At 36.1% G+C, this 26,233-nt stretch overlaps 1 protein-coding gene across 2 annotated transcripts in view; it reads right to left on the bottom strand.

Annotated features, from left to right (window-relative positions):
* Window positions 1-209: 209 nt before the first annotated feature.
* Window positions 210-26,233, bottom strand: part of ACAP2 (ArfGAP with coiled-coil, ankyrin repeat and PH domains 2) — a 59,492-nt gene continuing 33,468 nt past the window's right edge. Inside the window, exons 10-24 of one of the 2 annotated variants that reach the window (XM_058844084.1) lie at window positions 21,779-21,891; window positions 18,242-18,262; window positions 15,134-15,185; window positions 13,758-13,858; window positions 12,494-12,599; window positions 11,842-12,050; window positions 11,555-11,624; window positions 10,201-10,295; window positions 8,739-8,923; window positions 7,819-7,911; window positions 6,360-6,547; window positions 5,922-6,031; window positions 5,403-5,513; window positions 5,097-5,158; window positions 210-1,099 (exon numbers count right to left, since the gene is read on the bottom strand). In XM_058844084.1, coding sequence (XP_058700067.1) covers window positions 996-1,099; window positions 5,097-5,158; window positions 5,403-5,513; window positions 5,922-6,031; window positions 6,360-6,547; window positions 7,819-7,911; window positions 8,739-8,923; window positions 10,201-10,295; window positions 11,555-11,624; window positions 11,842-12,050; window positions 12,494-12,599; window positions 13,758-13,858; window positions 15,134-15,185; window positions 18,242-18,262; window positions 21,779-21,891 — 1,620 coding nt within the window. In that variant the 3' untranslated portion in view covers window positions 210-995. The remainder of the gene's footprint in view (window positions 1,100-5,096; window positions 5,159-5,402; window positions 5,514-5,921; window positions 6,032-6,359; window positions 6,548-7,818; window positions 7,912-8,738; window positions 8,924-10,200; window positions 10,296-11,554; window positions 11,625-11,841; window positions 12,051-12,493; window positions 12,600-13,757; window positions 13,859-15,133; window positions 15,186-18,241; window positions 18,263-21,778; window positions 21,892-26,233) is intronic. The other variant, XM_058844085.1, reaches the window with a different exon arrangement.

Here is a 26,233-nt window from a genome sequence, read left to right as displayed (position 1 = left end):
TGTTTCCTGATAGAAAGGACTGATTGCCCTAAATTTAGAGTGGCTGCAAGACATGAGACTTATAGTGAGCTTAGGGCTAGTAATGAGAACAGCAAAAAGTAGAAATAGCCTTTGAACAACTATTCTACACAAATTTTGTTGGCTCAATATTTACTTTCATGTCTTAAATTTCAAGTTTACATGTCATAATACTACAAACAAACCCCACATCATGTCCAAAAGGATTACGTTTATTTTTCATGAAAGGTTCCACATGCTCATTTAGAAGAATACTTGCTGCAGTGAAAGTTTAATTTAAGAGGAAAAGAAAAGAAAAACAAAGGAAAATGAACTGCTCTTAGGAATTTGGTCCCCAGGATATATCCCTTTGTGACTGACCTGCAGTCACCATCATAAAGGCCAGCCTGGTGCTAGGGCTTCCACCATGAAAGAGCTTGCAAAAAGCTGGAGTTTTCACATCTGTTATGAACAGCCTACCTCTAACCAGAGTCAATGTAGGAACAAGAGAATCTGTTGAGTTGCAGTCCCACAAATGGAAGGACTACTCAGTAAGTCCTTACCCAATTTCCCTTCCAACCAGTCCCAGAAAATGCAACCTAGACCTTGTCAGAGGCACATTCTTTATGGCAACAGGGGGACAGATGACAGTGGATGACACTGGGTAGCAAAGCTGCTGTGACCATGCTGCAGTGGGGGCCCGCAGCGCTCCAGCCGTGCTCTGCCACCCCCAGTGCGAGCTGCAAACACTGCGCGTGTAACAGGGGCTGCTTTACCCGGAGCTAGCAGGTACTCAGGGGCTTTAAACATCTTCAGCTGCTGAGGTATGTGTACTGTAGAACATAAACCAACTCATACATTTCCCCAGCTACCACAATCTAAAGCTACATTGGAGTGGTCATTTTATCCAAACTATCTAACAAAATGCATACAATTCATTCTGTTAAAGTAAAAAAAGACTTGCACTATAAGCTTCAGGTTCTTTTCCTTCTTGACACTTAAGACTTCTGAGAATCTGACTGCTGGAAGCGGTTTAACTTCTCTGGATTATTTGATGCCATTTGAGAAAAGTCACGAAAAATGTCCTGATAAATTTCATCTCCTAGGTAGAAAAAAAAAGGGAAACAGTTGTAAACATTTGTAATAGTCAACATCACCCACCATTACACAAATGCCCTACTGTGCTATCAATTACTGTGTAACATTTATTCATGTATGAAGACTGCTTCTAGATGGAGTGATGCTGATATGAACTCAGAGGGACTGCTTACATGCATGCATGTTCTGTAGAAGCAAATTAAACAAAGCCAAACTATACCTGAAATAGTACCTCACAGGCAGCCACACAGAGGAAAGTTCAGAGTTAGAAAGGAAAAGTTAAAGCAATTTAAAGCAACTTAAAAAGAAAAAATATTTATTAGCTGTTAGGAATAAAAGAGTAAAATCCTCGTTTTTAAAGGAACTGCTAACCAAGATTCTCTACAGAAAAATAGAATTATGGCATAAATAAAGGTTTACTTAGAAACAGAGATCAGAATTCTTACAGCCAAACAGAACTCTCCATGAAAGAAACAATCAGCAAGCAATAATATATATATATATTAAAAAAAAAGCAATCTTAAGTAGATAAATTGTTGTCCATAAATTATTTTGGTCACTTATTTGGTACTTCAGCAAAAATAAAATTTCTACATTCATTTAATCTACATCTTTCATTACATTTTTCATTTTGATTTAGAAGAACAATGACACTTCCCCTAAAAAGCTTTTTTTTTTTTTCCTAAACCTTCACCCTTTGTGCTTAAACACAACCCTATTCCTAGAACATGTTCCAAAATGTGTTCCTCCCCCTCCCTGTCTACACAGGAAAACACATTGAGGACTGATTGCTTGACTTGAGTCATTGCCAAGTCATTCTTTTACCGCTTTAAAATGGTCATTTTTCATTCATTTTCACATTCTTTAATGTGTTGTAGCATTTTGGGCCTTGAGTTCACGTTCTGTTTTAAAACAGTAACCATCATCTTTTGTCTTCAAAAGGAATTAAATGCATCAAACATTGGGTTGGGTCAGGAGCTATGCAGCCATCCAAGTTTTAGAGTCTTCCCAACACAGATGGCCACACAGGACACAAGATCCCAGCACTACTGTTTCTTGCTGACAGCTTGATTAATAGCATGACAAAGAAATCAACCCAAAATCTCTCTCATTATGTACATTGAATATGAAGATTTTTTTTTTTTTCTAACATGATTGTGGAAGAAAAGAATGTTTTTGTGCTTAAAAGTTTGCACTACTGGGAAAAGTTACATTGTTTTGTTTTTTGATTTTTTTTATACACATTTCAAATGTTAAAACTGTTATTCTTTTGGAGATGAGACTCCATTCTTCTAAAAACACTTTCACAAATAATAACTGACCTTCCAGAAATATTTAACATGGCAGTAACACAATTCTTTCCAGACTTTAAAAGATGAATACATTCAATACTGCTCTACTAGGAAAAGTCAGTTCTAGAGAAATTCCCTTTTGGTTTTCAGATTTAATTTCAAGTACGGTGTCCTGCCCATGGCAGGTGGGTTGGAACTAGATGATCTTTAATGTCCCTTCCAACCCAAACCATTCAGTGATTCAGTGTTCCAGAGGTGAAGCAGGCACAGGACAGGTTTTATTATAACAGTTTGTGAGAGCTGCTTGCTCTGGGAGACCAGCACAGAATGGAGCTGTAACATTCACCAAAAAACAGCTATGAAGGGCAAAGAATTAGGCTTCTGTGATAAAAGCAATTTTGCTTCTAGTACAGAAGTGGATTCCACTGGTGAATGAGAACTGCAGTTCAAGTTTCCACACTTGGTTCTTTCAAATTAACTTGAAAGAAAAAAAAGCTATTTTTGCAAGATACATTGTGGCTCTGGCTTTGTCTCTATTACATAACAAAATTATTACATACAAAAATAGACTAAAATAAAGTGCCCCTTTAGTTTGTATGTCGCATTAAAATTCTAAATACTGTAAACCTTATCATTATTTTAAAGTTATACTTTAAAGTTGAATTCTGGAAGTTCCCTATCCAAGCAATGTTTTCCCTAAAGTGCAGATTCTATGTACAAAAATACTGTAACACTGCTTTACAATTTAACACCAGAATAACTCAAAAGGCACACATCATACATTCAAGAAAAGGTAGGAAGAAAAAGTAGCAATGCTAATATCAAAGAGTTAGCAAGATGTACTGTAGCACCAGGAGATGAGCAGTCAAGTATTATACAGAAACAGTACTACGGTGCATATGGCTTCTACCATCAGAAACAACCTTTTAAAGCTGGTTTCAGCTAGTTCCCATTCCAGGGATGTTTTGGAAGACCAACTGTACCTTGCAAAGTAATATTCATTCTCTCAGTAGCTCAAACTAGCCATATATATTAAAATTATCAATTTTGATGCCATTAAGCTACATGAGCAATTGTTTATCAGCTGCATTGCTAGAGCTGAGAAGTAGGCAGTTGGTTTCACTCTGATGGCAGCAAACTCATACAATGATATTTACCCTCACTTAGCTACCAGCAAATATACAATTGTCCTGAAAACCTTATTTCCTTCTAGAATCATAATTTTGGAAAACTGGAGTTCTAAAGCAAGGGCAGTGCAGATAATTTAACATGTATACGCAGTGGAAAAGACCTGCATCCCTTAAAACCACAGGAAGGTGTGACACCTCATAGCAGTAGACAGGTTTTGTGCTTACACTGACACAACCCTTCTATAGCAGACACAAATTCAACAATTTCAAAATCTATAGCAGACACAATTCAAAAAGCTCAAATATTGACTTCAACTTTTAAAAGAGACTTTAACAAGTAACAGTGAAGGGGGCAGAGCTGTGCCCTGTATGTATTGTATCCAAAGATACAATAAGTTCTGGCTGGGACTCTGAGCTACAGCTTGTGGCATTAATTTCAGAAGTTATTCTAATGAGAGCCTCCCCCTGATTTTGGGCTAACTCTGCCTGTTGTGGCAAAACTACTCTTCACTGTCAATCTCACCTTACCAGCTGTATAAAGTATCTCAATCAGACTGTATCAACTGCAGTCTCTAGATTCTGATGTTCCAATCTGGTAACATCCCCCTGCCCAATCCTCATGAATCAGTGGAAAACACATAAGGGCTTTATAGGAGTGAACTGAGAGTACTCAGCACTCAACCTGAAAAATAAGGTTCACCTTTCACTTCTGCCCCAAACAACAGGGTGTTTTTAGCTGTCCAACTTCACAATGAAGTATGCCTTCATTATGGGTATTTGCATGACTTTGATTAAATTACCTTCCTATGGAAGCAAGTATCACATCAGAACATGGTGTAAATTAGGCCTGAGAATAAAGCTGCACATATGCATAAAATATAATTTGTTACTTTCTTGCTGGAGTTGGCTCAAGTATCTGCCAGCTTCTATTTGTTTTTTAACCTAACAGAAAGAAACTGCATACAAAAATACATACTTAAGAATGACTGTTTTGTTTCTTATTAGTATCTTAACAAACAAAAATATTTAAAAATAAAATTTAAGGAAATAATACTTTCCTGTTTCTGTCTGGAGTCAGTTTGAAATATTTGAAGTACATTTTTTACATTGGTGTGCAAGAGCTTTTTTCTTAAAAAAAGAAAAAGCAGACCATTCCACAGGAAGGAGAGAATGGTGTCTTGGAATAAGATGAACTCTTCAACTGTCTCTGAGCAGGCTGAGTCAGAAAGCTGCTACTAAATAATGTCAGGTAAATCCTAACGTTACACAAATGTCAATGGAACAGCAATAGGAGAAAGCTCTGGACAACTACCAGCAAAACAGGATGGTCATGGCTGTAGTAATGCACTGCTATAATGATGCTCTCTAAACAGTCTCCTTTTAGGTTCCCTAAGTACTCTGACAAAGTCACACCACTTAATTTCAATGAAACTTTAAAATGTGTTGATTTATAAAAAACATTTTTGTATGAAGCAATCTTAAATTTCCCTCAGACACTAAGAATCTAATTGTAAACTGATAAATTCCTGTATACACTTCTTATACTGCATTTCAGTGTGGTTATTAGTAGAGTATTGACCTGGCTGTCCATAGAGTCCTTCTGATTCACGCATTTCTTCATTCATCCTTGCTAAACGCAACCTGCCATTCAGAAAACAAAAGGAACAATGTCATCTTTAAAGCACAAAAAAAATTATAATGCAAGACCTACAACGCTCTCCTGAATCTCACATCAAAGAGGTCATGTATGGATAGAGTATTTTGGTTTTTCTTTTGTTCCCCCCTGTTTTTACGTAAAGGAATTTTGACATTTCTTGTACTTTTAACTTGAAACTGACTAGCAAAATCTAAGTTATCTAGTCAGAAAACAGAATGTACAACTTACAGTGTTACAATATCTGCATTTGCAGCTTCCACTGCTATACTCAATGGATCTTTCCCCTCTTCATCAGTGGCATGCTGATTTGCTCCTCGTTTTAGGAATAAGCACACTTGTCTGTTTATTAAAAAAAAATTGAAGAATATTTTTGAATATATTTCCTTTGAATAAAGGAAAAAAGCTAATAAAGTCAAGATACAATGCATTTAGTTTAAATTACCAAATGTCTCATTTATATCAAAATGAGAGTTTTTTATTTATATCAAAATAGTGCAGGTCATCTAGGACATGCTAACAGTAATAAGCAAGCCATTTATTTAATCCACATTAGAGAACATGTGTGTTTTGCTAGTGGATGAGACTGCTAAATCAAGATATTATTTCCTCTCACAACCAGAGCTTAAGAAAAACTTGTATCACCTGAAATAGTATTAAAGTATCAGAATATCTGGGGCAATGAAGAAGCTTCACATGAATAACTACAGTAAAGGATGGCCATGTACAACTTGTGGGGTAGTGAGTTACCCAGTGTGTCCTAGAACTGTGGCATGGTGCAGGGGCCCCCTTCCTTTCATGTCTCGGATGTTCACATTGGCCCCATTCTGCAGCAAAAATTCACAAGTAACCAACGAACCCTATGGAATCAAAACAAAGAAACAACTCAGAACCAGATTGCTAGAATCAAACCAAACCTCTTCTGCCTTCTCACCACTGAGCCACCCAGCAAAGGAAACAAAACAGAGTTGCTTCCGTATCAACTTTAACCCCTACTAGGACAGAGAATTCCAAACCAAGTAGGAAAAAAATATTTCAGAAACAACTCTGAAAGAACACTGTAAACATAGTTTCAGCATCACATTATCATTCATTAGGGAAGCAAGCAGCTCAAAAGGAACAATGACACAGAAATATCATTATTTCCCTTGCTCTCCTCCCCCATCACCAGTACTCTATATCACATACCCCTCGAACTGCCTGAATGAGTGGTGTTGCTTTGTTCTCCTCCACGTTGACCCAGTTTACTTCAGCTCCATGAGCCAATGCTTCTGCCATGTGAGGAAGATTTTTCTCAAAGGCAGCTTGATACAACTGCAATCCTGGATTAGGCTGCTTGGAGTCACAGAACACTGGAGATTCTTGCTTGTCTCCTTCTAGAAAGAAAAAAACTTGCTTACCTAATTCCTGTTTTCACAAGGTACCTCTTGGAATTCTGATCAAAACATTTCTCTGGCAATAGGTAGCTCAGCTTTTGCAGAATGCTATGTATTGTTGCCCTGTTATGCCTGGGGAATTCACAGCCTTTAGCTCCAGCATTTTGGCACAGTCTCTTCACAGAACTATTACTGCACAGAAAACATTCTCTCTACATTACTGGCACATGTGTATATACTTCAATGTACATATTCCATGTAATTTCTAAGAAATTGTTTAGGGTTTGGAGTGTGTTTTACTGTAAACGGCAAGATATGAATAAAACTCATGTTCTGCAGGGATGTAGTCATACAAATACATCTTCATCTGCAATATACTCATACCTGAGTATGAGACTAATACTGTTCTGATCTAATTTTTGTTAATAGATACCATTGTCATTTACCAATTATTTGCTGTGGCTATAATCTTTTCGACTAAAGCATAATCTTTCTCTTCATCTCAAAAATGGTTACAGAGAGTGAAGTCTGGGAGATAAAGATGTAGTTACATAAAAGCTTTTGTGAGTTACAGCATCATAAATATTTCTACAATATAATCAGAAAGATCCAAGGCACATGCTGCCTGCCTGCTTTAACACCTGTGAACTAGTGGCTTTAAAACATACCTTAAAAGAGTGCTTTGATGTAGAAGAATAAATCTGCTTTTATATAAATAAGTGTTTTGGAAATTTTGAGCAGCCATACTCAATCTGTCAGAACAGCATGCTAAAATGAGCAAATTTCATTCATCAACTTACAGAACTTCTGAGTTGAGGGAATGATGTTTAAAGACTTGGTCAATTCCACATAAATAAGAAACAGAAAAATTAAGCAAGAATGCACAAATAACACATAAAAGCCCATTATCTCTGACTCAAGAAAAATTCAATCTCTGCAGATTTATTTATTTATATAAGTATCATGCATTTCTCTGAGTCTTTTCTTTCTCAAAATGCAGCATTTCTCTATCTGCAAAAAAGTCAATGTTTTGGGATCGGTCTCATTTGACTGGAAAAAATCGCAGTTCTTTGAACCCATTTAGAAGGATTACATGCCATTTTTGGTGCAAGCCCAAAGGAAAGATCACTAAGGAAAATTTTACCCTTGCTAAAAGCATTTCAACCAGGATAGCAGACATGAATTGTATCACCAAGAATTAATCTTTTTTTCAAAAAAAACATGCAGCCTAGTGATTAAATTTTCATCTTGAAGTGCAAAGCCTAACATACCTGGTTCATACAAACTGTTGGCTGATATAGTAGAGGCAAGGTGTTCTCTACTGTCATCAGTGCTTGGCTGGATCCCACTGTCACTGCTTCGGACTGTTTTGGGGAGAGACTGCAATTACTATGCAGAGCTGAAGCTACTTGCTCCTCACAGATACCATGATAATAAAGCAAGCTCTTATACTTGGTCCTGAACATAATTTTTAAAAAATGGCTTGTTCTTGTTCAGCATTCTTAATGCATCCATAGAAAAATATGAAGTCACATTTTGTAACCATAACATTTACAAATAATAATAATAAATGTCAAAGATAATAAGAAATGAAAAAAAAAAATCAGGATAAGTAAAAAAGCTTAAATTATTTCATGAAAATACTAAGCAATGCAGCAGCCTGGAGACAATAGATTGAAGCAGGGAGATGGCCACAACACACAATGGATCACTAGTGCAAATACTGAGCACGCCACAGCTGTAGTACTTACTACTACGGAGTTTTGAAGAGGTATCAAAGTAGGAGAAGAGTGAATCAAGTTCATCAGGACAGAACAGAGACTCCCGCCTCGCCTCGTCGCTACTTACAGCAACCGCTGGGACATGCAGGTTAGCAAAGCACAAAGCAGGCAGTAAGGAAGGGATAGGGCAGGAAAGAACGTTATTGGAAAAATCAAGAAGGATGAAAATACCGAGGAAAGAAGGTGGTTAATGTGATTCTGAATTATAACCATCCCCATTCCAAATCCTTCCTCCTATAAAAATGCACATCTCTGAAGAAGTCTTTTCTCCCCTACACTTACACTAGGCTACAACCCATTAAAAACCAGATTCCAAATTCTCTACACGAGGCAGAAGTCAATTAATATAAAAGCATGTTACCTTAAAAAGAAAATGGGTAATACAGCTAAGGAAAGAAGTGTGTAAATACCTCTTTGGGATGCTGCACCTTGCTCCCCTGCCAAAAGGGATTTTTCAGGGCCACTGTGCCTTTTCTCTTCCTGACTTGGACGCAAAACTTTTGTTCCAGGCTCAGGCAGAGGTACTGATGCAGCTTGCTTCTCTACAAACTTTCTTTCCACATATTTTGCTCTGATGTATGCCTCCTTCTCCTGCCTGTCATATACAAAATCCCTGGAGTTAGTAAGCTTATATTTTAGTATTTTCATGTATTAAACAAATGTCTATTTTGTACTAAAGTCAGTAACCAAAATTGTAGATTGGCATTGCATATAAGACACACCTATAGCACATTTTCAGAAAGATGCAAAGCACACTGTCGCTTTCTGTATTCTTGATTAAATTTTGCATAAGGCTCAAAATAATTTTATTAAGTTCACAAACATGTATTTACTTTCAGACTTTGGAAAGGTATGTGGAAGAAATAGCATTAGTTACTCTATGTTACCTGTATTAAACCTTTATATGTGTTTACATTGTTAATAACCTATTAATAAACATATATTTAGTTTCTTATGTAAATATAAATTGCAACATCTGTTATGGGAACATTAAGATTACACAAGAAAACAGTAACAAGCCTTAGGTAGGCACAGCCATCAATTCCATATTACATACTGAAGTATTTTTCCTTGTAACCTGAGGTTATTACCTTAAGACCCAATAGCAGCTGTGCCAAATTGATAAAAGGGGCTGTAATTATTACATTAAAACTGCTGAACAGCAGTTACCACTAGAAGGAATATCTAGAAAATCTCCTACTTTGTTTATACTATCATCACTGTCCCCATACTGCCAACACTTCTATATAATAAAACTGCTGGGCAGCAAGCAGCACAGAACTGGAAAGGTAGTAAAAAAGCAAATTTAAGAGACATCCTATACAGCAGTACAAAACATTGGGAATCTATCTTCAAACACAGATTAGCATCAGAGAAATAGAAGACAGAAGCACAATGATTTGAAGGCTGCTGTAAAGCAGCAGAGCTCATGTACAATGTAGGTAGGAAGATGAGAACATTCTGAGGATCAGGGAACAAAAGTCAAATGGAAGAACAAAGTCACTGTAAACAAAAGGAACAGCCACAGGATCCTTCCAGGAGCACTTACACACCGAGTACAGCCGGCTGAGCTGGTACCCAGCAGAGAGGAAACAAAATCCACATGTCTACAGTGAAGCTCTAGAGATGTTATCAAAAGGAGGGAGTGAGATCACAAAAAGAACAAATGAACAGGAGAAGCAGAAAGGGACCAATAGAAGGAATACCCAATAAAGAGAGTGAGAAAAGGGAGAAAGCAATATATACTGGTGATACAGGGAAATGAACACACTAAAGGAGCATAACACAGTTAAGTGGCAGCATCTTTTACAGGTGGAGGCTGAAGGAAGCAACAACAAAAGGAAGCAACAAGCACAGCTGGTAAAATACTACCTTTGACTTCCAGATTGTGGCTTCTTTACTCCCACTTTTTCCAACTTCGCTTCATATATTCTATTTATAACATCATTTCCCAATTCACACATAAGCTATAAAGCAAAATAAATAAATTCAAATATAGTTGAAAAAAGCTTTAGCTACCTATTCAGTTGTTTTTAACCTCACTCAGCCTATACTTATAACTTAGTGTTTTCACTGGTAAAAGTACACTTACAGAAATAAGCATGGGTTTATATGATAATAATGAAACAATCAGTGAATAGAGAGACCAAATTCTGAGTAAGATAAAAAAAGAGTCACTTTTAAAGTGCCTGAAAAAACAACCACCAGATTGCAGTGCAGGTGCAGAATGGCACCTCATTAACAAAAGTACTTTTCCACCAGCTTTGCCAGGAGCTGTTCTCCCCATCAGCAAAAGACAATTCAACCAATTGTATTCCACCTGACCCAATGAACATTTTTGCTAAACCATAACCTGATACAACTACAGAGAAAGAACAAAGTCAAAAGCCTACTTACAGGAGAATTTAACCCTATTGATTGCAATGAACAGAATTCTTGTTTCTAATACCAGGTAGAATGCTTAGTTCTGGTATTTACATGAATAGTGTAAGAGGTATAGCTTTTTTTTCTTTTGGAGTGGGAGTGGAGGGTTGGTTGGTTGTTTTCTCAGCATGAACACATTGATAAAAAATTATTTAACCACAAAGCACATTGTCTTTTGATTGTACAGAATAGAGAAGCAATTCCTAAGTGCCAGAACATCACAGCTAGAAGCAAATGCTTTGCATGAGCTATCCAGCTGCATGCATGCATCCATGCATGAGTTCTTATTTCAGAATTTCAGTGTCACATGATTTTTATAACTATGGTTCAAGCTAGAAATGTAGTATACAAACAGCACACAAGAGCAGTTGCACGAGTCTTCTCCTATGGCCGGAAACATCTCACTGTAAAGAGCTGACATCAAATTTTTGAGTATGATCATGTTTTAGAGGCTGATATATCACTTCCAAAATTTTCAGCCCACTGAAAGACATCAGTGGTTTGTAAACAGATTTGCCTTTTTGTATGTTGAAAGTATCAGATGAAACTTGCTACTCAGAGTGCACTTGGGAACCTGAAGGTGTTGTAAGTTGTTCTGCATTCAAGTTTGCAGCACAAATTACTATGGAGTATAAAAAAGTGTGAATTAAAATAAACCAGCACACAAATATAAACATTTTCTGCTCAAACTGCAAGACATGCAGTGGGTACAAATGTGCTTCCTGCATTGAAATTTCTGATTCAGAGGCTTTCGAACAACAATCTAAGTACCAAGTAAAAATCTGTTTCAAAAATACTGTACCTTTAGGAGTTCAGGTTCCCATGAATCCAACGTTAAAGATCTTACTTTTGAAAAGTGGACACCCAAGCTCCTAAACAACATGGAAGAAAACATTAACCTGTAACTACATGTTATATCTTACCTCAGACAGATTTACCATTAATTTATGCAAATAAAGCAGTTACCTTAATTCTATCTACAAACAAGGGTCTCTAATTTTCTTTCAATATACCTTTGAAGAGGCAAACACCACCTTTACTAATTAAGCCAATGCACAAATCAAAAGCAGTTGTGAGGAGTTCCCCAACCTGTGTATCCCAGAGCACTCGATGCACAGTGTGATTCCCAGGTTGATACTGGCCCAGCGAGGATCTGCCAAACCACAGTCACAGCAGGCAGCATTACCAGGAATACACTGGACTCGCTGCAGAGCACTCTCTCCTTTCAACAGCTTCTCTTTGGTCTCACTCCCAGATTCTAGGCTCCCAGTAGAAGGGGATGATTTCTTTTCCTGTTTCTAAAAGAGAAAAGACACAAACAAACCAACTAAGAGACACATGCTAAACTAAAGAAATTGAAGTCTCACAGATAATAACTGTGCACTAAAATCCAGGAAAGGCTCTTCGGCCAAGGAAAGCCACAGAACTAAAAAAGAATGTTTAGGTTTTTAAAAGATATATAAAACTGAATATAAGAGTATCCTATGATTTTTAATCACACTGCAGAAAAACCTCAAAAAAAAATATAGGACATAGTAACATTAACGTGATGATGTGAAAGACAGATCAGATATAATTTACAACCTTCAAAATTTCATTGCTTTTCCACTGGAAGACAAACAATGGATTGGTTTTTTTCTTCCCTCTCTATTTCTTCTCTCTCTATTAAAAAAGATTTTATATATTTATAATTTTCAGGATCTAAAGGGGAGGTTGTTGTTTGGTGGATTGTTAAACTCACCTCAGATTCATCCCCTTTCTCTCTATATGCTGTGGCAATACTGGTCTGAACAGCCTTAATCCACGCCTGCCGCAGTTTTTCCGAGTCAGCCTGAAGCATGCAGCTCCTGTGACAAATAAAAGGACTCAGAGACAGTGGCCAAGCAGCTGACATCTAACAACACATTGCTTAGGGGTCTGCTGTTATGGTTATACTGGTATAACAAGTATATTGTTTAGTAGGCATCATTTAATACACACATTTATTTTAAGATAACAAAGCAGCTGAGCCTTTGTGAGCTGCAAACTCCTTATTTCAAAATTATTTGCAAGTAATGCTAATAGATACAGAAATGACTTTTCCAAAAACACTGACAGTGGCTTAACTTCCTATTCCTTTCCTTATTCCAGATTTTTCCTTTTTATATCCTCAAATGCATTTTATCCCCATGACACGAGACACAGGTATCAGTCCTTGAAAACACAATTTCATTCACTGAGATCAAGACAGAGTAACTTTAAAGTTCTCTGACAAAGAATGAACTACTTTTCTCATCAACAGTAAAAGAATCAGGTCATGAAGTATAAAACTGTTCCAACACTTATGGGTTGAAAAAGCACAGCCAAGGAAGATGCATGTTATAGTGACCCACAACTGGGAATGCAAACGTCAGGATGGACAGCAATCTACTCAGAAGAGAAATATAAGGAGGAATGGAGAGTGTAGATGACCTCATATCAAAAACTTAAATATGGTCATATCTCAAAATCACTAATGAGGAATCCATGACCTGCCCTTGCTGTGGCAGGATGCCAAAATTCCCTAAGTACAGCCAATGCACTGCTAGAGCTGATAAATAATTTTATTTGGTAATTTCATTTAGTGCATTCTGAAGTATAATTTTACATCACTGAGACAACAGCTTATTTATGTGCTTCTCTCTCATTGCACTAATCAGAAATGTGGATAAACTGAGACCAATTTTCTACATTACTAAGCAGCTGATAGTATCAGCTACTACTAAGCCACAGCAGAGCTCTGCACCACAAGCTATTTATGCAGAAAGCACAAGAATGCATGTTTATTTTAATGCCAAAAGTAAACTAAATACCAGGGACACTTCTCACAGCATCACTTACTCTCAGCCAAAATTTCAGAGTACAGAATTTTTCAGATACTTTTCCTGTTCTGATCTATCCCAAGAGAAATGTTAATCTCACATTTTAAAACAACTACATGTAATGATTTTTTTTTAAAATAAACATACTCCATCGCTTCTCCTTACTTTGTTGGAGAAACCACCTCAAAACAGAAACGTCTTTCTATGTCTTCACAGTGTTTAACTGTGCAGAGCCGCAAGTCTTCAACAACTACTGTGGGATTATCCTAAGAGACAAAAGTTAACAAAAAAGTCACAGAGAAAAAATAATACAGTTTATAATAAGATAATAATTAAATCCTGAATTATTAATGAATGAATTCTATTTGCCTGGTTACACTAAATTTTTTCTTCCAAAAATAAAATTTGGAGACTTTCTTTTTACCTACAATTCAATCTACTGAATAATCAACACCTTAAATTTAAACAACAGTACTCAAACTACAAATATACTCTAAGAAATGCAATTAACTGACAAATCAGAAAAGTTATACCTAAATCAGCAGTATTTAAGTGCCAAATAAAAAAAAAACAAACAACCAGATGCTGAATGCAGTGGTTTTGAAAATTTGATTCAATTCATAAGAATTCCATTCTGAGCTATCAGCATTTTAAAGGTGCAGTTAAAAAAAAAGAGCAACAAGAATTTACAAACACAAAATGCCCAACCAAACATGCTCACACAAACTCAACTGTGTTGCCCTTCCAGCCACAGAAATTAAGCCCCTTGATTTGACAGCATCAGATAACAAGGAACACTCTCTGATCCCAGTCTGTTTGCAGTTAAGAGGAATTAATTGCCTTAAGCTCTTTCTCCTTTTTCCCCACTGTCTCCATATAGTCTCTACTTCTTTCCAATCTGAAGAACAGCTACAGCTCCTTGGTGCAAAAGCAGATTGCAGAACAACAAACAAAGGAGCAGGGGCCCAAAACCTGACTGAAAAGGTTTCTATGGCTTGAGGCAGAGCTGGACTTGCTGCTTTAACATAAAACTGCTGCACTTCCCACCAGCAACAAAGCAGATACTGACTGCTGAACCACTGTGCATTTTCAATACTAAATACATGCAGATAGAAGCCCTGACTGCTTCGTAACAGAAGCTTTCATGTTTTTTTCTCCCAGTTGCTGAATTGGGTGTGTGAACCAGTAAGTAACTGGAGGGAGCAAGTCCTGAAAGAGTTAAACACAACTGCTCAGAGAACAGCATGGACTATCTGACTGCCAACAAGTGAGCACAAGCCTTTTGGGACCAACAACTTTTAAAGCTCTAACTAGGTTACAAAATCCACAGCAAATAAAGTATGTGCTTACAATCAGTGCACAGGAATCTCAGAATTTGTCAGTGTAGCTATTAGTCTCGTTTTATAAAGAAAGAAACTAATTTAGAAAAAAGTTGTAGGTTGTTGAAGATCACACGGGATGCCACATCAGCAGTTTCCCCATCAGTCAGGAAAATCATCACTCAAACCCCAAACTATCCCGAGCCAGTTTTCAATTCCTACCTTAAATTTCTTCTGGTACACAAGTTGGTTATTTTGTATTGAGAACCAGCGCCTATTCAAATGAAGAGACATCCAGAGAATACATAACTGATTTTACAGTGCTTATTTGACTGAGATGTGCTAACATACAGTCTACAAAGAGACTGAATAAAATAATTCATTAAAGTAATGCTGCAGTCAGTTTTGGCAAATAGTTCATAAAAATAACAAAAAAAAGGGAAAGCAGAGACAAAACAGAAAAGAAAGCAAGGTTCAAATAATCTGAGTCCTAAACAAACACATTTATGTTATGACAACATTAGTTAAGCTATCACACAAAACATTTTCATTTCAAGGAACATTTCCTTCAGTATTTTAGCAGCAAGTTACAATTTTAAGTAGTTGTTTGGTAACACAAATTCAGATAGTTTGAACAATAAAAATACTTAAACCTATGTAAACTAATCCTGAAATATTTTTGGGAGTAGACCTAACTTAATAAGGCACTAAAAATACTTCTGTGTTGTTATCCAATTTGAGTTTAATATCTATCTACATTGGGCATCTGAAATAAAAACACTGCATATAAAAACTAAAAAAAAACCAATCAAAACCTTTTAAATAGGATCCTAACTTAAGCTTCAGCTTTGAAGAAAAAAAAAAGATTTTATGAATGCATCCTGTAAAATCCAAAAGATAATACAATGCTTTAAAACTCCTCTGAACTTTATCCCTCCTAGTCAAAGTCACTGCTCATACAGGATACATCTCGGAGAATGGAAAAATCACTCATATTTCAGAAAAAATTACCTCAGATCTCTAACAATGATGTTTTATCAGACCACTGAATGAAAAAAAACCCAGTAGACATAACCAGGCTTTCTAGCTCTTCTTGGATGCACAAAAAAAAAAGGCTAACCAATTATCACAGTTCCATTTTCACTGACAAAAATGAACGGAATGTAAAAAACAATTCAGTGAAATTTACACCTTGTTTTGTTCAGGCTTATAATGCAAACCTCTATTTACCACAGCAATTCCTCAATTATCTCCAATACCCCACCTTTACCATACATCACTTCTTTACTGCCAGTTAGTTTGAATGGTAACAGTACACAAAATACTGTGTTGCAACAGATCTTGTTATTCTCCACAGGCTGTTGAGTTTCAAGCTACAGTTTACCACAATTAGTAACAAGAGGGCCTCGTATTTATTCAACCACCACAAGCCATTCAAGGAAAGAAGTGCACAAAGATGGTTAAGAAAAAGTAAAATATAAAAAAAAATGTTAGATCCAAAACAGAAAATCCAGTATTTGTTAGAAAGGTTAGTGTTTCATAGACAGATGAGATTCTACCTTTTAACAATCTTTTCAAATGTTGTGCAGATATATTTAATTTAAAAAGCAACAACAGGATCTCCTGTCATCCTTGACTTTTTCAATCTGTTAATAGCAGTAATTTTAGTCACTGCTATTGTAGAGGTATCATATTTACTATCTATTTACAGATGCAGTAAGTATGCCCCACATATAAGGTAGGTTATTGCTAATATTCATCTAGGAAACTTAATAAAAAAGCAGAATTGAAAAGGAAATAAACTCACATGTTTTTTCATGTCCTTTTTTTGAACATAACACAAAACAGAACAACATGAAAAGTGGTGCCTAAGTGATAAAGGGAGTGGTAAAGGGTAAAAAAAGGCAGCCTTGCCCCAAGACAACGAGCAATGGAGCAAATCCCTAATAAGAACCTTAACAAGTGCAATTAACTTCATTAATGCAATGCCTCATTTGTTCTACAGCTAAATATTTAATGAGTTACTCTAGTAAACAAGCTCTAATCTCATCAGTTGGATATAAGTGAACACACAAATTGTAACACAAATTTGTGCCATCTTTAAAACCTTCTAGTCTAGAAGTTTTGAAAGTATTTCAGTCCCTTTTTTTCCAAGTAGAGAAATGAAATCTGTCAAAGAAAAATTTTCAGTCTAGCCAAAAAGGGTGCAGGCTTTGGTGCTTTTCTAAAATAAACTTTTACTGAATGAGATCAACAATTTACAATGTAGGATAACTTAGAGATCACACTTTAAAAGTAGATGTCAAAGTTAATACATTTTATTTTTTGCTTAACAAGATGAAAGTGTAAGGCTACCCTCCAAGGTGTCAGCACCACAGCAGTTTTATTCAGGCCAAAAACTTGGAGTTACTCCTCATTAGCCAAATACTATCAACAGACTCTACTGCAGCAAACAGACTGCTGAGGGGTCTACACCAGCATCAGCCAGGAACACCTGAGGTACAGTCTCTGTACTGAAGGTGCTGCTGTAGGGTAATCCACATCTATCCGGTTCTAAGAATAATTTAATAAATCTTTAGACATCATGTGTGCATTAAGTACTGATTATTACCAAAGTTTCCTTAAATGTGTCATTCCATCAAAAGCATGAGAGAAGCATGGTGAAGGAGGAAACATTCTTGGGAATATTAAAGTAGTTTACACTGGCTCACTTTGTAGAGGTTGAATATAGTTCTTCCTATTTAGAAATGGAATGCTTTCCATCATTCATACCTACACAATTCAAAACTGCATTTATTAAATAGGAAACAATGCAAAATCTATAGAAAAAAATTCCAACTTCTGAAAACTAAGAGTAATATTGAGAAGTATAAAATTTGAGTTTTACATAAAACAATGAATTGTGATTTGTGATTCTCAGAAACAGTCTTCTCCTCCAGTTGCTAGCAGCACACAATTAAAACAGAGTAATTAAGAATGCACAACATTTAAAAGTACATGTCTATTGCCAATGCAGTTGATAAGAAAAAAGAAAAATCTCATCAACTTCAATTGGAAAAAGGCAAGACATTGATCTTGTATGCTCAGTTTGAGTGCAGAAACTTGGCTTTAATTCCTTTTTTAGCTAAAAACTAGCTCAATCTTTCTAAACCTTTTAATGGAGTTGAGCAGCAGGTATACTGGCATCCCAGGCAGAATCCTTCTGTTATTTTCTTAGACTGAGTCACTTATACATCCATTGCAAGTAATCAAAATTAAATGCAGGGTTAATGAAGAGCTTTTTGCGTGCCAAGGAAATATTGGGAAGGTATAAAAGAAGCTGGTTGGTACCTGATGTGATCTGGCTTTTTCCTGTCATGTGAAAAAATGGGGTAGGATTAAAACATAAGGGAAAGGAGGAAAAGGGATGAAAAACGCAAAATGAGCAAAATAAGAAAAGAATTAGCATGATCTGAAAATACAGCAGAATTAAAAAGGAAAACATCTATTGCATCCAATCTAAAACCTATTTGGAACATACTTAATGGTTTGACAAGTGCTTTTCTCTCTACACACATTTATTCTTTCTCCATGATATATACTTATTTTTCATCTGAATTTCTGAGAACCAAAACAGCTTTCTAGCTGCTTTCTACTGCTCCATAATAAATGCACCTGACTCTAGTTCCTGATGCCTTAAGAAAACTGGTGTACAATAAGGTATATAATTTACCAACAGACATTCTAAACACAGGTGTCCATACCCAGTACTCTAAGACTTTGCAGTACAAGGACATAATTTTGATTCCACTAAACTGTATTATCTGAAATATTCGTGTACATTATACACTGTCCTTTTAGACACAACAAAAAGAGATTACAAAAGCTCCATCTTCTTCAAAACACAGTAACACTGACTTGCAAATAGCTCGGGGTTTACTTTGCAGCCTGCTCAAGCACTTATTTGTTTCTAAAGCCAGTGTCACGCAGAACTGTCCCAAGAACAGGAAACTTGATGCAAAAGCCCAAAGAATGAAAGTCTTGAGACAATGAAACATGAGCTGCCAGGTGCCCCAGGAAGAAACTTCATTATGCTAGCAAGACATTAATTTGTACTGGAAACAAATTTTCATTCACCACAACAGATTTTCCCCCTTCAAAAGGCTGTATTATACAGTCTTCTTTTTTTTTTTCTCTCCCCCAGCAACCAGGATAATACCACTGTGGGGTCCATGGATTCACTGACCAAGATGTGCACACAGCAGCATCACATTTCTCTCATTTGTCAGCTAGAATCATACTGCTGTGTCAAACCCAGACAAAACCTATCATGCCCTTGCCTCTTCTCTTCTGTTTTTAATGCTGGCAAGTATCTGCTAATGGTGGCCATTTAAATGTTTTTTGGTGCCTTTAATTGACTCTTGAAGGAGCTCTTAAAAAGGTCTAGAACCAACATAAGTCCAACTGATACCAATGGGAGTAAAAGAGAGGTCCCAGATTTAAATACATATTACTACTGACAGTGTATTTAGTAGTCAGCAAGGAAGGTCAGTGCTGTCACCCTTGCTGAAGAACAGCAGGAAATTTCAGTATTTCTAGGCAAATTCATCTAGTTTTGTTTCAGCTGGTTGATTTTCCACCCACCTTCCCCAAAGACAGGGCTATAATAAAGCAGCAAACTGCTAATCTGTAAGAGCAGTAAAAGTATCTTTTCTGTCTTGACTTCAGCTTAGAATTCCCTAAAATAAAATACATAATTCTCTAAATGTTTCCTCCTTTGATATTTAATAAAATTTTACACACAGAACAGTTTAACACAATGACAAAATCCTTTCTTGCACTTTGACTAGTGACTGGAAAAACCTGCTAATCTCTAGTATATGATAAACTTCAATCAAGTATATCCCCACAGCTGAAACTGTAACACTACACAAGTAAAACCTTCCATCACATGAAACAGACAGTGGAAAATGACAGTGACCCCTTCTGTGCCTACAGCATAGCAAGCAATTACATATGTTCAGAACTAAAAATAACAAAAATACTTCTTTATTTTTATTTAAAAATAGCAAAAATGGGGGGCTAGATTCAGAAATTAAAAACTTCATCAAGGTCTTAAATGTATATTTTATGTATGATAAAAGTAGTTTAATAGCAATTAGTAATGGTTTGTGAACATGTGGAATACAAACTTTAAATAATTGATTTAATTTCAGAAATGTTTATAGGTAGCATATCCAGTTTTATTTTTTGCCTAAAAGCATCCAACTCCAACATTTATCACAGAGAGATACATTATCAAGAATCTAATAGTAAAAAGGTTAAAGGTTTTGCTTTATTAAATGCCCCTGCGATAAATAGAAGAAAAAAACGAAGTAAATATCAATTATGTAATAAAAGTAGGCAGCTCTGACTCATTAACAAGCTGTTTATCTTTGCCCTCTTAAATTATTGCTTGGATATATTTTCATTATATTTGTTCAAATCTGTAACTTAATCAGATGGAATGTCATTGTGTATCTTGACTTAATTACAATTTCTCCTTATTTACTTTGTGTCCATTAAACTACCAACATACAGAGGTTAGTTTTAATTGACTCCTACTCTCTAATCACTTTAAGGTAAGTATTCCTAGGAACAAAGCCATGTGGAAGCAGACACTCCTGTCCTGCTCTCTCCTGTCACCTCCCTGCACAGCAGGGCCTTTCTGCATTTCAAAAGAGGAACCCAGAAACAGAGTCAGTTTCACCATCAGTCAATCTGGCAATGGCAAAAAGGACCCTTTCAGCCCCTTGGGAATCCAATCAAGGCCAATCTCCTGCCCTATTACTGCAGATTTTTCTCAGTATGCTTATACTAACATTTTACTTCACACCAGGAAGGTGCTTTTGATGCACATCCCCTGGTTTTGCCCCTTCACCATCCTTTGATGCTTCACAGATCTTGGAGACCTTGGAGAGCTCTGAATTCTGCTTGCATGAAACTAACCCAGAAAGTACATTACAATTACATATGAATAATCAGGCCAAAGGACCAGACCTTTGTACTAGTTGCCCATGACTTGCTAATATAGATACAGTCTTACTGACATCAGTGGCCCTAGCATCACTTTATGGATTTAATTGAAGTGATCCAAATTTCTTACAAGTTTGTGGTGTGCTGAGATGCTCAAGGAAATATAAAAAAATTAGGATTGGAAGGGACCACCCACTGAAATGCACATTCTGTCCTTTCAAACACAGCAAATAGTTTAACAGAAGCACTGATGAAAATATAGCAGAACATGGACAATAGAGAGCTCTGTATCACAAAAAATTAAATTTAAAATTCAAGAACTGTATCCAACTCTGCTGTAACTGCTCCAGCATATATATTTCCTTGAAAAAAAGTACACACCATTGGAAATGCAAAAGAAATCCTGTTCCGGAAGAAAAATATTTAAATAGTAGTAAAATACACATTGTTAAAGATATATGACTAACAATATAGTTTGAATTCCCAAAAGGGCCATCAAAACTACTGAGCAAAAGTCACTGCATAGGACAGGAATTTTAAAGGATAACAATTACATTGCTTATCTTTCAGGAAAAATAACTTGAGTCCTTGACTGTGTTAGTCTGCTTCCAGTGGCTATACAACTTCTATTTTACTCTGTCTTCTAACACTTTCCTAGCATATGGTTTCACAAGAGAAGGGTTTGCAAACAACTAGGACAGAAAACAAGGAAAAATGGCTTTGAAGTGTCATCTCAAAGTTAACTAAGAGAGTCATCCCAGTGTTCTGTCAAAACTATGGAGTCAGCGAGTTACAGAGATTATGAATCAGATGAGAATTCAGGTTAAAAAGCAGTATTTTTGTAAGTAGCAAATAGAGGTTCTGAGTAATTACCTGTTCCAAGTCTTGAAGGCATTGCTGGCTCGCTTGAATAAATAACCTTCCATAACGATGCCATTGGCTGCATCTACATTGTATTCTAGTTTAGTATCATCACTGGAATAATCCTAGTACAAAGGAACAAGAAAAACACACTGCAGTTCAAATGAGACTTCAAATATGAGCAGTACTATTGTCAAAGAGTAAATACCGAAGAATAAAGTTTTCCTTGCAACATTTATTAGTCAAACCATGACTCTCAGCCCCTAATGGCATTTCTTAAAAAAGCAATTTTAGGAAATGAGAATGCTGAAGATTTTTACTTTACCTGCAACAAGGGGAATTTCTTGTTCAGGTATTGATGACCTCTACAACCAAATAGAGGGCAAACATTGCTGACAGAGCATCTGATGTTTCAACAGTCTGCTCAAATGGTCTCTCATATATTCCCAGCAAAGGGGATAGAAAAGCAGAGGAAAAGAAGCCATGAAAATTAGGAGTCAAAACTGAAAAACAGTTCCAGCCTGTTGCAGACACCTGTATAATGCCAGTTGTGCTTTAGCATTTGCTTCAGCTCTGTCATGTTGACAGCTGAGCTACATAGGAACTTGGAAGACAAGTAATCAAATAAAGATGATTCTATCAGTTAACTCCAGAGTAAAGCAATCATAGTGCTGGCACTGATGACAAGACCTTAGCAGTAATTTTTTCTTTATGATCTTGGATAAGATTATAAAATTACAAGTAGGACAAGGGAATATGCATTTCCATCAACTTAATAACAACTAAAACCAGCTAATAACAATTAACAGCAGCTTTCCAAGCTTTAGAAAGGCTGACTGCTTCACATCTTCAGCAAAGGTAGGTTAGACTAAGTAATAATACATGTGGTGATCATTTGCTTTCACATCTCATTGAGAACAGCATGGGCTCTTCCCAGGGAGGTAGAGATATTCAGTGAGTGGGAGACTAACATCTACAAGGGGTGCATGAAAAAGCACACATGGAATGACATCATTTATCACAACTTTGTCCAGAGATGAAAATAATATACATGCTGCTATTAAAATATATATCCTTAAAGTAGACTAGCAACATATGGCTTCTTCCCCTTAACAAGGGTGTAAGAGACACATTACTGAAAATTAAATTTCAGAAGAAAAAAACCAAACAAGTTAAATACTTAAAAACCAGAACATTTTGTAATATGACCTTCCTGAACCTTCAGTAGTTACTTTTTGTAAATTGGAAACATCAGCTTTGCATGAAAAGTCTATCTGAAAGTCTCTGTTTTGTACTTTGCTCCTTCGGAACTTTTCTATACATAAACAAAAAAAGGCAAGAAGTATATATATATTAAAAAAAATAGCTTCAACACCAAAACATGGTCATTAGCCCCAGGTAATAGCCCAGGATGCACACAACTTTCGTGCTACACATGATGTTTACTCTTATACATGCAGATGGTTTGGTCCAATCCAAGGTTAATTACACATGATAGTGAAATGGTTACAAATATTAAAATGGGCCCTTTAAGCTCCTCAGTCAGAACAGCACAAATTCCTCAAAATTACTCACTGTTTTCAGCTACCGCTAACCTGGATGGATTAACTAATGTTGAAATGTTAAATCTACATTTTTATTATTGAATTGACAGATGATCAATGCAAGAGTTCTGAAAGAAAATGGAACTATCATATCACTACCACACAATCTGAATAAACATACTAGTTACAAATGAAAGCTTCACCAAAAGCAGTGATTTTTTTGTATTTATTATTTAGCATTTAATAACTTTGACTTTCTGCCTGTTTTCTAGATCAGAACATGCTGAATATAAAAGGCTTCATGTAAGCTCTCAAAATAAAGAGAAAACCACTATGCACAAACTTAGACATACTGATGTCACATTCCCTACATTCCCCCAAAACTGATAAATTACTCTAACTTACCAGCTCCCAAACATAATGAAATCTGCTAAAGATTTGCATCTTCCTGCCTCACTGATGCCTGCAACTCCTTGTCTAGTTAAACACAATATACATTTCCTCAGTCTTTTCTGTCCAAACTACTATGTAATCAGATTTTCCTCTGGGTTTGGAGAACTGCGGCAGCAAATGCAGCTGTCTTTTCCAATGAGTCCAGACCTGTGCTTTGAAGGTGCACACAATTATGACAGGAAACCTTCATATCATTTATCATGCCACACTCTGTCGGAATTATCTAAAATACTGCTCCTTCTCATGAAATGCATTTAGTGTGATTTTTAATTACTTCCCTGATTGAATTCCACTTTTACAGAGCAGAAAAAGACACCAGAGTATAGAGACAAATGTCAAATATCTCCTTAACTGTGTATGACAGACTGTGAGCTGGAGCAGGGAGGGAGTAAGGCTTCCATGTGCTTTATCCACAAAAACTTCATTGATAAAGTTGTGGTCAGGGAAAACATGACCAAACAATCAGAAAAAAAAAATATGCTCCATTTAAATTCCATGGATAAAAGGAGAAAATGAAACTAAATTAGCTGTGTTCTGATCTCAGTCTCTGCTATTCTATAATTAAAAAATAGGAGCAAAGCAGTCACATTATTGTTTATTTTTATCTTGGTGCATGGAAAAGTTTAGTGAATCACAAAAAATAATCTTGGGTGGAGAAAAATCCACCCCTATCTTTCCAGTGTCCTGCATAAGAGAATCACATGTTAATAAACTAGTCACTGTATGTGATTCAGAATCGTGTATTCTGCCAGCAGGCACATAACTGGTAAAGACTTCATTTAAAATGTAATTAAACTAATTAGATGTCAGTTAGGATTAAAGTAGATTTCACCTAACCAGAACTAAGAAAATGTAGCCAGTATTACGTAATTTTCACTAAAGTGCTACATCACACATTTCATTCAGTTTTGAAAGAATAAACATGTATGGCTTCTATTCTGACACTGATTTTTCACAGTTGGCTGCTACAGGAAGAGAAACATGTAGAAGTAGGTTATATAAGTGAACAGCATGCTTTCATGCCTTTTTCCCCCATTTTCTTTAAATGTCCATGGGGTACAGCAAACCAGCTGGCAATGGAAAAACAACTTTCATCTCCAGAAATAATACTAATCTGATGTGTCACAGACCATTTAATATTCTTGACAGTGTTTCAGTGAATGCTTTTTTGTATGAACATATCAATTCATCACACATACTTGATTTATTTCAGAGCATGCTTTCTTTTTCTCTGTGCATGATTTTCTTGTTCGCAAAACAAAACCCCCCATACTTTTCAGTCGCAGAGCTTTTGTTTTACTTTCAAAATTGCTATCAGGCTATGAAAGCTATTCAAACCATTTTACTAGTAAATCTTAGGAACTATATTTTAACATTGAATGTGTAACCCAAATGATTTTTTTACTTTAGAGAAGAAGCATTTTAAAAATTTCTTTAAAAGGCAGTAAATGGGAGAGCATAAGTACTAAAGAAAATACTAACCTGAAAAATTAGGCCAGCATATACTAAACAGGAGACACTAATTATGCAAACCCCCCATTTAGAAAGTTGCTTCCATTCCCTTTCCATTGGCAAGAGATGTTTGTCATGCTTAAGCTGAAAAGTCCCTTGAGGAAGGGTTTAAAACAACAGACACCACAAGTAACAAGGTTTTACAGTCCAAGAGAGTGAGAGAATGCTAGAGCGTCATTGAGCAAACAAGTCACTTGAAATACAAGCACATCTTTGGTTTTGGAGACAGGTTTATTCTACACATCTTCTCAACAGCAGCTCAGGTTTATGCCTGCATTGTGATTGTGGTAGCATCTGGTTTCCTATTACCTTGTTTACTCAAGATGCTAAAAATTTTCAAATCATTCTCACTCCAGCTGTTTCCTGAGCAGTTCTTCAGAACCAGATTTGTACTTTAGTGAAAAAGGGATTTGAATACAAAAAAAACTATTTGAAGTTCAATGCAAATACTTTTCCTGTACCATCTCCCTCATTTTAGAACAAAAGATTAGCTTTGACACAATACCAAAAAGCCATGAAGGTCTTGACAGGTGCAACTGATTTTTAAAATATTTCTTAATTAAACATGTTGCTGCAGCAATGAGCTGCAAACTGCTCAGAAAACAAGAGTCATGTCTAATGTATTGACACTGCAACACCATTCTTTTAATATGAATCTTTCCTTATAAAAATATATTGCAAAAATTTCCCAGAATGATCATGAAATTTCTAGATTAATTCATAGCACGTGTTGCTTCAGTTTAATACAGAAAAATAATTTCTTACACTGAAAAAAATAAAATTGAAAAAAATGTGTCCTGATCATCTTCTGGGTAAATAGACCACAAAACTTATAAGTAATTAAAAAAAGTAAATCATATTATCAGCTCTGCTAAAAGAGAAATCACACTGTATTGGTGACCAAGCCCTTCCATGACACTTTTTAATAGCTTCTCCATCAACAGCCTAATTAAGTAGG

This window comes from Poecile atricapillus, chromosome 8 (assembly GCF_030490865.1).
Source record: "Poecile atricapillus isolate bPoeAtr1 chromosome 8, bPoeAtr1.hap1, whole genome shotgun sequence".
Lineage (NCBI taxonomy): Eukaryota > Metazoa > Chordata > Aves > Passeriformes > Paridae > Poecile > Poecile atricapillus.
Note: the sequence above shows the minus strand (reverse complement) of the source record. Positions and strands in the feature narration are given on the sequence as shown.